Raw genomic sequence first — 14194 nt, forward strand, 5'->3', positions numbered from 1 at the left:
ATATTTTATTTGTTGAAAATTTTTATATAATTATATTAACATTATTTAATTGTTTACATTAGAGTAGTATTATATATTTAGTATAGATTTTTTTAATGAATTCTAAATTACATAATATATATAAAAATATAAAGTATTATAAGCTTAAAAATGGATCAGGCCGGACCGAGCTTAAGCCTTAAATATTCAAGCTCGAGCCCAACCCATATTTTTAACAGGCCTAATTTCTTTGCCTAAGCCTATTTTTAGACCTAATATTTATGCCCAAACCCTTCTAAATTTCGAACAAGCCTTCAGGTATAAGTGGGTAACCCGACTCATTAACAGTTCTAATTTAACCTTATCAATTATTAATTAAAAAGTTGAAACAACAAAAGTAAAATAAAATTAGTAAAATATAACGACTTTGAGACGTATAAAACACTTTCTTTAAGGCTTTAAAATACCTCTAAAATACAACAAATAGGTCTGAGTGTGTGCTCAAACCACAACACTCAAGTGGAATCAAATCTCATTCATTTGTTGTAGCCCATTTAATTCATGGGTTTTTGTTGACTGGGTGGGCTTCCTTAAATAGTCCCATTCAACTCTTTTGAAGGTTGCTTGTGGTCGTATATTTCAAACACTAGCATCAAAGATTAGGCCCCCATTTAATGGGGATAGAGAAGTAGGTGACCTACTTACTAGCTACTACCAAGTTTGTACACAACATGCCCCTCGTCTGCTCCCTTTTCTATATGCAATTTCCATTTTTTTAATGGTAAATAAATTATAAACCGAGCTTCAACAAACAATTTTTTCTTCATGTTAGATTTATTTATTTTTAAGTTATTTGTATTGAAGGGTAGTTAGGTTTGTTTTTGAGAAATTTTCATAACGTCGTTTATTTTGAGTCAATAAATTTCTCAATGAATTAGTATTATCCTTAAGTCTAGTCGAGATTTTATCTCACTATTTGATTAATAGCTCGAACTAGAAGTAAAATTCATAGAATGAGAGCATCTCATAAGATCAAGCCATACGTGATGCACAACCACCTACTAAGGAAATGGTGTTGGTGTCATTTAGGGTTTGGGTTCAAACTTTACTTGGTAGGAGGTTGTGCATCGCATAGCCCAATTCGACAAGAAGCTCATACTCCATGAATCTCACCTCTAACTTGGCTCTCGAGAGAGTTTAAAGACAAAGCCCTAGTTCAACTTATGGGCAATATTGACTTGTTGATGGTCCGTCGACTTTGGGCGGACGACGCTTTGAATACTTTCCAGCAGGAGTCTAGTTTACTCTTAATAATTCGTGTTTGGTTTACATTCGTTAAAAAATCAAAATTTGTGTCTATGATCATTTATTTAAAATTATGTATGTTTATATTCGTTTGTTTAATTTAAATGAACTTGTTCTTGCATATTAAACAAACATTCTTAAGAACATATTTAAAAAAATTATTTATTACTACACGATACCAACAGATGTAGACAATAATGAGAGGAACGGTATTGAAAGAGGCCAATTAACCTATTTTAGAATCAAGAATCGAGAATAGGTAGAGGGACTAAAAATGAATTCGTAGAGTGTATTAGGGCTTTATTCATTTGCCATCTTTTCCATGCTTATCTTATCTAAGTTCACCATATCATATATCGATTTTTACTATTTTTTTATTTAATTATTAAAACAAACATTTGAAGGAATATTCTTAAATTATATTTTCAAATGTTTTAAAAAGATTAAATGATAAAATACAATAAAAATTAACAAAATTAGTTTAATTCCCACATCATATTCCAATTTTAAATTAAAAAAATTGCATAAAAATTGTCAAAAAATCATGTTTTTTCTAAAATAAATAAAACCCCACCTTACCAAACACCATAAAAACAGAGCATTAATAGACCCAAAAAATCTTCACTAAAATTTTCAATTGTTTTTCACACACAAAACAGAGACCTGCCTCAAGTTTCCTATCAATGGCGGCTAACAAGAATTCCCATCTGGGTTTCTCTTTAATCTCTCTAATCTTCTTGTTTTCAATTCCCAAATCACTCTCAGCCCTTGATCCTGAACCCGCAGTTTGGGATATGCTTCCCAAATACGGTCTCCCTAGTGGGCTTTTACCCAGCACAGTCACCGACTATGTCCTCCACGAAGATGGGAGGTTCATCGTCACGTTGGACAGCCCTTGCTACGTTCAATTCGAGTACTTGGTCTACTACGATAAGACCATCACCGGAAAACTGGGTTATGGTTCCATTACTGATTTGAAAGGTATTCAGGTGAAGCGATTCTTGTTTTGGCTCGATGTCGATGAGATCACCGTCGATTTGCCACCTTCCGGTTCTATCTATTTCCAAGTTGGGTTTATCAACAAGAAGCTCGACGTTGACCAGTTCCAGACCGTCCATTCTTGCCGTGATGGGGTTACTGGCTCTTGTAAATATTCTTGGAAATCAGTTCTTCAGGTATTTTCCCGTTCTGAGTCATCTGGTTTTCTTTTCAATTTGTAAATACTTGCTCTTAAATACCTTTCCTTTATTATGGGAGTTAGTTGAACGTGCTGCTGAGGTATTGTGTTACTTATATTTTTGGCTTTAATTGAAAAGACAACCTTATATTACTTGAATCTCTGTTTTTCTGGGAACTTGGTAAACAAAGGCAACCTTATAATTAACATTTATCTTGTTATATAAATGAACAACAGATATAACCCCTGAAATCTGTAAGATCAGCTGTGGGGGTGATTCTATGTTACTTGATCTGGAGTGTTCATGTTTGATCTGGGCTAGGAAGAGAGAAGGTGGGGGAGATGTGCGGTTCACTTTGTTTGGTGGAAATCAGTGAGCCATCGAGGAGAAAGGATCTCCTCTCTATCCAGTTGTTCTGGACCTTATATACCCTTAGTCCTTTATACCTAGACACCACATGTTGAGCTATTGGTGGTGGGTCAGAGTCAAGTGGTTTGATTGTCTAGGTCTAGGTAGGGTGGCGCCGTGCTGCGCCCTCTGTAACTTTGGATGGGACATTGCTATAGGAGTCTGGTGTTACGGTTAATGAGTGGGGCTGCTAGGCTATTGGCCCAGAGGGTTTTTGTGAGGGGTCTGCTCTGCTCGGTCTGGAAAGTTTGGTTGTAACATCGAGTACAGTCGGTTTGTCCAAGTTTTCTTAGGAATTTGAAGGGTTCTTGGAGGTCATGTCCGTATATTGATATCCATGTGTCTGATACGAGAGTCGTAGAGGGGTGATTCATGTGTAGGCCATCCTCTTTAACCCCTTTCCGCCATTGCTAATACTATGTTGTTTCGTTACAAATAGCATGGATTAGTGCATAACAATTTACAAGCATTTATTTGTTTTTTTCCATATAAGGATTTTGTTCCTTTTGAATTCTCAAATTGTTGGGAACTTCAGTTTTCTCTATCTCTAATTCTTGGAGGAGAATAAGGGGAACTTGAGGTAGGTAAAGAACAAAAGTATTTTGGTTTTTTGGTACATATAATGGGTGAGGGACGACAATCACAGGGTTTGAATCCTGGGTTTTGGAATGCCAACAAGGGGCTTAACCATTGCATCTTTATGATGTTGGCAAAATTTTATGCTTTACCATAAAAGTAATTTGTTGAGTGAGTTGGTTTCTTTTATGCTCTGTAGTCTATAGTATGAGTCAATGCTTGACCTCGCACCTGTTTACTTGCCGGGTGGTATGAAAATGTGTGCATGACACCATTTCCTTAGTAGGTGCCCTTAGATGAATTCTAAAGTATTTTAATGCAATGGTTAATCCTGAATACAACCCCTGACCGAACAGGATTAAGCTTAGACCATAGAACGGATGAGAACACCTATAATTATACTAAAAAAACGGAAGTTTTACCTGGATTTAAGAAACATCCTTTCTGGGGTTGTATTATAATAGACATCATAGTCTAAATCCTCATCTTATTATATATTTTCCTTGTATATATATAGAATATGATTAATTGTCCACATCTACAAAGCATTTTGGTTGCTACTTTGATATCTTGAATCTTCTTTTGCTCCTCAATGTTTATCTGTCATAAATAGATATATGAGATAACTATGCCCCTTGAATCATGGTTAAAGATATTTTTAGCATATATGTAAAATGTTTGACATGGCATGTATTTTTTGTTTTCTTAATATGGTAATAGTGGTGCAGGAAAAAGCTCAGAATGGACATGAAAAAAGTGCAAAAATGACAGTTAATTTCTTCATATGAACTTAATACACTATCTAAGTAGGGTACAAATATTTATCTACGTATACTTGATGCTCGGTATCCCACCAATAATTTCATGCTGTGTTGCTATCCTGTGTCTATATCTGCATGCCTTGATCTAGATTCAATTGCTTCTCTATTTTGTAGTGTGATCTAGAGTGAAACCAACGCTTATCGAACAATTTTTACTTGCTCTTTTCTGCTCCAACTCCATTCACTTGTTCACATTTCATCATAATCTTGCCTCTTGTTGGCTTAGGGCAGCACAGGCCATGATTGTGGGGTCTTTTAAGTGAAAATATCATTTGTAAACTACTTAGTTTGATGCTGATAAGTCCATCAATACATGTTCTTTTGTACTTCAATGTATGCTTCTAAGAGTTCCATTTTGGGACTCTGTTTTTGATGAATGTTATAATCTTGAGGCTTGACATTTTGATCCCGTGTTTGTTATTTCAGCTTCCGATGCCAACAAACGATATTCAGATGCTAATTACTGAGTAGCTGCCAGCCACAGAGTACTGTTGCTGTATGTGAAACCGATAGGAGTAAGCTTTTATCTATCACTTGTGTATAAAAGGAATGGGAGTGAAGTACTTGATGGTTGCAGACTCAAAAAAGATGGGTCTGTCAATGGCTTGCCAAAATGTGCTATAAGTAAAAAAAAATGTACTTATATTTGAACTCAAGTTTTAAAGTATGAGATGTGAAGAACAATGTTGGCCACGACTTTTGTAGTGATATTGTTATATGGATTCAAGTGTTTGTCCAACCCCTATACTATTAATAAGTGAGTAAATAAGTTACTCTATAAAACAAATGGAGTAATTATGGAGTAAAAAGTATCTCCTTGTCTTAATCCTCGCTCCGGAAGGAGCCTTTTTGTTTGGATCCCATTGATTGAGGTAGATGGATTTCTTGCAAGGTTATTTGGACAAATAGGTTTTCATTATGATTTTGAGGGATTCTAAATGATCAACACATGTTCTACTTAAAAAAGTGAGATATGGGCTTAAACATGCATTCCAATAGTGGTATAAAGATCTTGACCATGTTGATGTTATCTCTCAAGTTCAAACCATCATCAAAGTGTGACGTCTTATTGTTTATCTTCTAGTGTACTCGATGATATTGTAGTCACAATCAACAATATTAGGGTTATTCAATAGATTCTCTCCTCCTTATCTAGAAGATTTCCTCCTAAAAATCTTGGCATGCTGAATTTCTTGTGGAATTGAAGTTCTCCAAACCAATGGTGGTCTATTCCTAACCCAGTCCAAGTATCTCATTAATTTGTTAAATGAAACAAAAATGCAAGAATGCAAAGGTGCAATCGCTCTAATGGTGTCTTCTCAGCAATTGAAACTTCATGAAAGGACCTATCTTGCTGATGTATGAAGTATGGGATGGTGTTAGGCAAGATTTTTCCTTCATTATGTACTTCGTAAATAAGTTTTTTTGGTTTATACATTCTCCTATAGAAACTCACTAGAAAATGGTCAAATAAATCCTTATATACTTGAAATACAAAAATAATTTGAGCATATATAAGGATTAGACTTGTCCAAGGATTGGATAGCTTGCTCAGCTTGGTAGGCCCAACCAGACTAGGGCCGATCTTAGATAAGGATTTTTGCACCTCAATTCTGCCCAAATTCAATTTAAATAATAAAAAATATTTTTTAAATTTAAATTTAATTATAAAAGTATATAAAATACCAATCAAAATATTTTTTTTTTATTTTTTGAATAGTGAAAAAGGATTTTTGGACAGAAGCGAGTCGATTTAGAAATGAGTTTAAGCTTGAATTTCTTTTGGAAATGGGTTTTGATTCGGTCCAGCTTAGACCTTGAACACCTCTAATAAAAATATCGATTAAGCTGAGCATGTCATGTTTCTACATCATAGGTTCTGATCATATATATTCTTTTTAACACAATATCTAGATCTACCAATAGTCTCTCTCCAACCCTGAAATAGAAAGATGTCCATGCTAATTGCATTGATAATAATACCCATACTAATTAAACTAAAACTCAATGGACGCATGTAATTGTAATTTTAAATCCTCACTTATCCATAGAATGTGACTTGAGAAAAAATGTAATTCTAATTTCAATCACATATTAGGAAGATGTGTGGTAAAAACGAAATACAAAAGGGTGTTGGAGTGAAAATCTCTTAAAGATTCAATTAACGACATCAGAGACATTCGCTAAGACTGATTCTCTTACCATTTAAAAATTTTATACGCAAAATTTTTGGAGATCATAATTTCATGGAAAATAAATTTCTTAGAAAAAAAGTCAGCTCATCATAAGGCTGATGCTTGACATGTGCCATAATGATATTAGCAAACCCAAAAGTCATGAAAGTTTGGTATTGGTCACACATATCACACGCCATGCACAAGTTCTCTGAATTCCACACTAACCTACCAAAAATACCCGAAATTTTTCATTACGTTTACAGCACAATCAACAATCCCAACCTGACCAAACAAGGACATTTTAGTCATTTCAGAACAGGCAATAATTATGTGTGTGTGTATATATATATACGTGTTCATTTCCTCTAAGCTCATAATCCAAACGTTATTGTAAATCTTTTGCAACAATGGCTTCATTTCCAAAATCCCTTACAAACCCTACCTTTGTTGTTGTTTTCATGGTCATATTTTTATGTTATACACCACTTGTATTGGCTCAATGTGAAGCTGAGTCCAAAAATGGATGCCATGACAAGGAAGAAGCCATGAAGCTAAAAATCATTGCCTTTGTTGTAATTTTGCTAGCTAGTATGATTGGTGTGAGCTTGCCATTGTTTTCTCGTCGAATGCCGTCACTCGGACCCGATAGGGACTTGTTCACCATCGTCAAAGCATTTGCTTCGGGTGTTATCCTAGCGACTGGGTACATGCACGTCTTACCAGACTCGTTTGATGACTTGATGTCCGATTGTTTGCCTGAAAACCCATGGAGGAAGTTCCCATTCACGACATTCGTGGCGATGTTGTCGGCTATTGTGACGCTTATGGTGGATTCGTTTGCCATGAGCGTTTATAGGAAACATCATGCTAAGGCTTTGATGGCGGGGGAGGGTACGGATGTCGCTAGATTGGAGAATGGGGATGTACAGAGAGAGAACCATGGACATGAACATCACGGTGTGATGAATCAAAAATCACAACTGTTACGACATCGGGTTATTGCTCAGGTATTCAATGCTATTTCATGTTTGAATCCGTAACCATTTTTCGAATATTGTTATATGTTGATATGCATTTCCTTAAATGTAGGTGTTGGAGTTGGGAATTATAGTTCATTCAGTGGTGATTGGTCTTGCAATGGGAGCTTCTGAAAATCCATGTATCATTAGGTCACTCATCGCTGCTCTTTGCTTCCACCAAATGTTTGAGGGAATGGGTCTTGGTGGATGCATACTACAGGTAATCCAATACTATTTCACTAATTCGAAAAATCAATTTTCATGATGATAGATTATTCCATGCATGATCATTGAATCAGACGATGACATATCATTTACAAATTCTAAAAATAAATTCACTATCTTCATTTTAGATAAAGTGTCATCATTTAGTTCATTGTAGTTTATAGAATTATACATAAACACCTCATTTCACAAGTTGAGTAAAACCCATGTCACCAATGAGAATCACTTTACTAGTTAGAATTAAACTCCATAAGGTTGTTTACACGCACCTCACGTCATCATCATGTCTTATAATTTCAGAAATCAACCCTTTAAGCTAATTACATCAAGTCACATCTAATCACATCTTAAGAGAGAAACCAATCATCCTAAGATTAAATCGATTTACTAAATGATGATTCATATAAGTCCATATTAAAACCCCAAAACCTTTATAAATAGAGCCCTTAATGCCACAAAAAGAGAGATTAATGTATCCAACCCCTACCCAAAATACTAAAAATTTCAATAACTCTAGGCACAATCGTGTGAAGCACTAATAACCTCCATCGCCTTAAGATTGGGCCAGCTTACTAGAGTGATCATTCGTTAGAGACCCACATTAAGGCCCCCCAAACCTCTATAAATAAAGCCCCTAATACCATAAAAGAAAGACTAATACATCAAATCCCAACCCAAATCACTAAAAATCTCGATTGCTCTAGGTGTGAACCACCGGTAACCTCACAAATATAAACCCATTTACACATATAGCATTATTGATCAACATCATGTTCAATCTTTTCAGGCTGAGTACAAGTTCAAACTGAAAGCAATCATGGTACTCTTCTTTTCAGCCACAACACCACTAGGGATTGTTCTAGGGATTGGATTGTCCAAGGTTTACAGTGAGACAAGCCCAACATCACTCATTGTGGTGGGACTACTTAACGCTAGCTCAGCAGGGTTACTCAATTACATGGCTCTGGTCGATCTACTAGCAGCTGATTTTCTAGGACCTAAGCTTCAAACCAATATGAAGCTCCAAATTTGGTCATATGTTGCAGTTTTGCTGGGTGCTGGATTTATGTCTCTTATGGCAAAATGGGCCTAGTGATTTTTCTAACATGTATATATGTATTTTTTTAGTTTTTCTAAGAGTTTTTATTTTTATTTTTTATGGGATTTTATTTGGATATTTTATTGAAAGTCTCATTATTATGTGAAATATATATATATATTTTTGAACATTAATTGTTATTATATTTGTTCTTTTTGATACACAATGTGTGGGACTACTCATAGTCTCTCCTCAACTCTTAAATAGGAGAATAATGCGTCACGTCCTCTTGCACTGCCAATGATGCTAATGCCAATCAAGTTAAGACTCAATCAACTTTTGTAAAATAAAATTAATTTAATTAGAACACAATATACATGATTATTCTATGATTTATTAGAATAAATCAATTTGATAAGATTTAAGTCTAAATGTAATTTCTTTTAGGTAACGTTTAGGATTTCATTATTCCTAAATTCTTTGTTTAGGATTGACATTTAAAATTTAAGATTTTGAATTAATTCAAATGAATTATTTTAATAATTTAAATTTAGGTTTGGATTTCTAACTAATTCTAAGTCTTCAAAATATTTTTTTAGTTTAATTATTTAGGAGTATTTTTAACATTGTTGTTTGAACCGAACTGGACCAACTGGTTGAATTGAGAATCGGCTAGGGTAATGGTTTGGAGAAAGATATTAGACTAGTTAACCCAAGAATCGGTACAGATCGATTGATTGGAGAGTTGAACCGGTTAAACTAATATTTTTTTAATTTTTTATGATTTTTTAATAATTTATTTAATATAACTAGAATTGAAAATTGGATCGGCAGCTTGTCAGATCGATTACATTGGGCATAAGTGGACTTACTTAGGTATAAAGTAAAAATAAATGGTTTAAAATTAAAATTGTGGAAACTATGGCATAAATGTAAATTTTGAATATTTATACTATATTAAATTAAATGCATGAAACTTCGTCATTGTTTTAGAATCAGATTGGACCAATCGATTAGATTGATTGGATTGGTAGTCAGTCGAGTTACCAACACAAAATAAGGAGTCAAATTGATTGACTCGTGAACCAATTGAACCGGCTAAATCGATGATTCAACCAATTGAATCTTTTTTTTTAAATATATATTTTGTAATAATTTATTCAATAACATAGCCCAATATTAACTTTAAATAAAATTTCATTTATAAGAAATCATTTTCTATTCTAAATAAAAATTAAATTTCTTTTCTCTTTGCGAAAAGATAATAAAAGATATATATAAAATCGTTTTCTCCTAGACCTAGAACGGGGAAATATGCCAAACATTGAATAAGTAGAAGAAACGACTCCACTGGGGATCGAACCCAGAATCTCTGGTTCCGTAGACCAGCGCCTTATCCATTGGGCCATGGAGTCCTTGTTGGCAACCGGTGAAGTAAATTTTTTATATTAAAATTTACGTAGAAATTTAGTCATTATACTAGGAAAGAAATATTTTGCTAAATCTATTCTATAACATTTTAATGCTATTACATATACATTCTATTCAATCAACCAAACTACGCAATACATGCTATATCTCTATTCCATTTTATCGAACCAAACATGTAAGTAGCTTAGAGATGCTTATGTAAGTAGTTTGCTATTTAGTAGTGAATGGCGTAAATGGCGCAACTAGAAGGGATAAATAATGACCTTGGTCCTCAAAAAATAGTACAATTACTTTATAATTCTTTTAGAGGTTGGAAGATTATAAATTAATGTAGTGATAAATTGTATTTTGACTCCCTAAACATTTATAATTCACTTTTACTATCTAAGATTTTTTTTCTTTACTCCTAAGCCATGTGTTGCTAATAAAATAGAATATAAACAATATGTATAAGAAATTCTTTATGGTTTAGATTAGAGTTACCCATTGCCTAGGTTAGATTAGGTCGCAGCTTGGATTAAAAAATATTTAACTTGTTTTGCTGTTAAAAATAATAAAATATATGTTTATATTACTATTGTAGCGACGTAAAAAAAATTCTTTTTCGGTCGCTAATTATGGTGATTTATTAAACATTTGAAAACCAACTTTCGATTTTATTAATAAAGGGAGTCGCCACCGATCTTTTTTCCAGGTGTGACCGGACACCTAATAAATCATCCTTTTTAGAAAAGAAAACTTATTCTTGCACAAAAATGAAGGCCGAATTTAGGTCTACGTCAAAAGCCAAAGTAAAGTTGGGTTCGAGTCGATTCTGCGAGGAAGGTATTAGCACCCTCGCGACGCCCAAAATTGGTATCTTATTAAACAAGTATTGTCTTAATTTTCAAAATTGCAAGTTCAAAGTAACATTGAATCGTGATTCGATCAAAACACGAGAAATTTCAAGTTTCGTTTTCTTTTGAGAAGGACGTACCGTTTTAACACGAGTCGATTGATATTCACCCAACATAGCGATGAAATCGATGACTTAATATTAAATCGGCATGTTGCCTTATTTATTGAAATTAAAATTATGAGTAAAACATTATTTAAAATAAGAATTAAGTAAATAATACAAAACAACGATGCAATTAATAATGAAATGTTAAAACGAGAATATTAAAACAACAATATTAATATTTACAAAAAAATAGAAATGATGCACTACCAATATAATAAGAAAAATAATATATTCATAATGACAATAGAAAATAACAATATATACATAAAACATACATATACATATATATATATATATATACATGACATACCAAAATGAAAATATACAACATATATTAGAAATATTAATAACAGAAAAATATATTTTATATATATATATGCTAACGACACTACATGAATATGTACTTATATGTATTAAAATATCTACATATATAATGGACATGTACTAATAATGATAATAAGAGTAATAATAAAAGACGATATATACCAAATAATACATAATAATTTAAAACAAAATAGTAAGTAACAATAGAGAAAAATGATAAGTATAATAATAAATATAACGATATATGAAAATAATACTATATAAAGAAAAGAATATATATACTCCTATAATAAAATATGTGTACTAATATTAATAATAAATATAATAGGGATAAAATAAATATAATAATATATACATGATATGGTATTAAAAATACGTATATATATAATAGTATTTCGGAGTATGTACATGAGACAATATAAAATATATACATGGAAATATACAAGAAGTATACAACTAATAACATTAAGAATATATATATATAATATAAATATAATATATACAATATACACATATGATAAAAAGCTAATAATATGTACATGTATACTTACATACACATTAAGTAAAAGTACTAATGCTAACAATATTAATAATAAATATAATAATAGATATATATGCATATAATAGTAAGAAACGAAACATAAAGAAAATATATATATAAATAGCTAAATATAATATAATAATAACAATATATAAAAATAATAGTGATAACAATATTACATATATAACATGATTAATATTTAAAGCTAAATTAAGTAGCAAAATAATATGAAATCCAAGGTAAATACGAAAAATAAATGAAAAAGAAGAGAGAGGGAAGAGAGAAGGGAGGGGAAAGAAATCCGCCAGGGGGGGTCATCGATCGATCGTCATCACGCCGTCATCACCGACCACCGTCGACCACCGTGGTGGTGGTAGGAAAAAGGTAAATAATTTTTTAACAATATATGTATATATAAAGAAAGAAAAAAACAACACAAAAAAAGAAAGAAAAAAGATTCGAAAGAAGAGGAAAAAAAGAAAAAATGCAACCTTTTTATTGATGTTTCTTTTGTGTTCAAAATTTGAAGGGAATTTTGTGTTTTTTCTTCTTCAATCTTTGTAAAATCCTCCTTCTTCTTCTTTTACATGATTTTTGAATGGCTTTTTATAGCCATCTTTACATGATTTTCTATTTTTTTTCTATTTTGTAGGTGGTGGTGGTAGACAATGGGAGGAAAAATGGGGCAAGTGGGAAAGTGGTTAGGTGGCTAGGTTTTTTTATCTTTTTTTGTTAGGTTTTTCTTTTTTCTTCTTTTTTTTTTGGGGGTTAGGTTTTTTTGGGGTAAGTTTTTCTTTTTTTTTTTTTTCTTTGTTTTTTTTTTGGGTTAGGTTTTTTTTTTGGGGGCTTAATGGGCTTTTGAATTGGGTTTGGGTAGATGTAAATGGGTCATGGGTTAAGGGTTTTAGTGGGTTTAGAGGTTTGGTTGGGTTTTCATATAATTGGGCCCGGGCAATTTGGGCTTCTACAGCTGCCCCTCTTTGCTCATTGTCGTGCAACGATAATAGAGCAAAGACTTTCAAGGAAGACCAAACTTGCCCGGTCTTGCTAGGTCTTGACTTGATTTGGAACTCTTCTTGTTTAGTTAGTCTCTTTTCAGTCCACCGCATCTTGTAGCTTTGGTTCAATCTCACCGCAAATTCGGAGATATGCCTTGTAGCTTCAACTGCTCCAATGTAACTTCAAGGATATGAGATTTGTGGCTTCGATCCGCTTCAACTGTAACTCGTAAAGATAAGATCTACAATTTCAATATGCTCTTCTATCGCTTCAGTGAGATAAGGTTTTGGTCTTCTCTTCTGCGACTCCAGAAAGGCAAGATCTGATGCCCTCGATCAACTCCACTGCAACTTTAAGGAGGCAGAATCTGACGTCTTCAATCAGCTTCAATCTTTATTCTCTACTCGGCATGTGATCCTGAGCTCAACTCATTTTTTGCAATATGAATTGACTCTTTAAAAACGGACATCAAAAACAAAAGTTGAAAATACCTCATCAAGTGAACTGAGGCTCAACTCATTTCTCGCAATATGGGTTGATTTTTGAAACGTAGAAATTAAAAGGCTCAACTCACCTCTCGCAACATGAGTTAATAATTCGAAAAGTAGATTTCGAAAAACGAAAATTAAAGGCTCAACTCACCTCTCGCAATATGAGTTGATCTTTGAAAAAAAAAAAAGACAGAAATTGAAAATAGAAATTAAAAGACTCAACTCACCTCTCGTAATATGAATTGACTCTTTAAGATAGAATTTGAAAATACCTTAGCGTGCCGCAAGGCTCAACTCACCTCTCGCAATATGAGTCGATTTTAGATTTAATGGGAATTGAAATTACCTCAGCGTGCCCCAAGGTTCAACTCACTTCGCAATATGAGTTGATTTTAGATTTAATGGGAATTGAAATTACCTCGGCGTGCCCAAGGTTCAACTCACTTCTGCAATATGAGTTGATTTTTGAAACATGAATTGAAATTACCCTAACGTGTCTTGAGGCTCAACTCACCTCTCGCAATATGAGTTGATTTTCTTGGAAACATGAACTAAAAAGCGAATTGAAAATACCTCGGCGTGCCTCGAGGCTCAACTCACTTCATAATATGAGTTGATTTTGAAACATAAATTGAAATTACCCCAACGTGTCTTGAGGCTCAACTCACCTCTCGCAAT

At 33.1% G+C, this 14194-nt stretch overlaps 2 protein-coding genes and 1 non-coding gene across 3 annotated transcripts; 2 read left to right on the forward strand and 1 right to left on the reverse strand.

The window, feature by feature from the left end:
* The first annotated feature begins 1862 nt into the window (after positions 1-1862).
* LOC108463998 (uncharacterized) lies at positions 1863-5076 on the forward strand. The gene is made up of 2 exons (XM_017764043.2): positions 1863-2459; positions 4694-5076. Exons 1-2 carry the CDS (start codon positions 1968-1970, stop codon positions 4736-4738), a joined length of 537 nt encoding a protein of 178 aa, XP_017619532.1. The 5' UTR covers positions 1863-1967; the 3' UTR covers positions 4739-5076.
* Positions 5077-6825: 1749 nt separating this feature from the next.
* On the forward strand, positions 6826-8938 carry LOC108462368 (zinc transporter 7-like). The gene is made up of 3 exons (XM_017762324.2): positions 6826-7451; positions 7534-7683; positions 8476-8938. The coding sequence occupies exons 1-3, from the start codon at positions 6852-6854 to the stop codon at positions 8779-8781; spliced, it is 1056 nt and encodes a 351-aa protein (XP_017617813.1). The 5' UTR covers positions 6826-6851; the 3' UTR covers positions 8782-8938.
* A 1131-nt stretch (positions 8939-10069) lies between these two features.
* On the reverse strand, positions 10070-10142 carry TRNAR-ACG (transfer RNA arginine (anticodon ACG)). Its single transcript has one exon. It is a non-coding gene; the product is annotated as a tRNA-Arg (tRNA).
* Positions 10143-14194: the final 4052 nt, after the last annotated feature.

This window comes from Gossypium arboreum, chromosome 13 (genome assembly GCF_025698485.1).
Source record: "Gossypium arboreum isolate Shixiya-1 chromosome 13, ASM2569848v2, whole genome shotgun sequence".
Lineage (NCBI taxonomy): Eukaryota > Viridiplantae > Streptophyta > Magnoliopsida > Malvales > Malvaceae > Gossypium > Gossypium arboreum.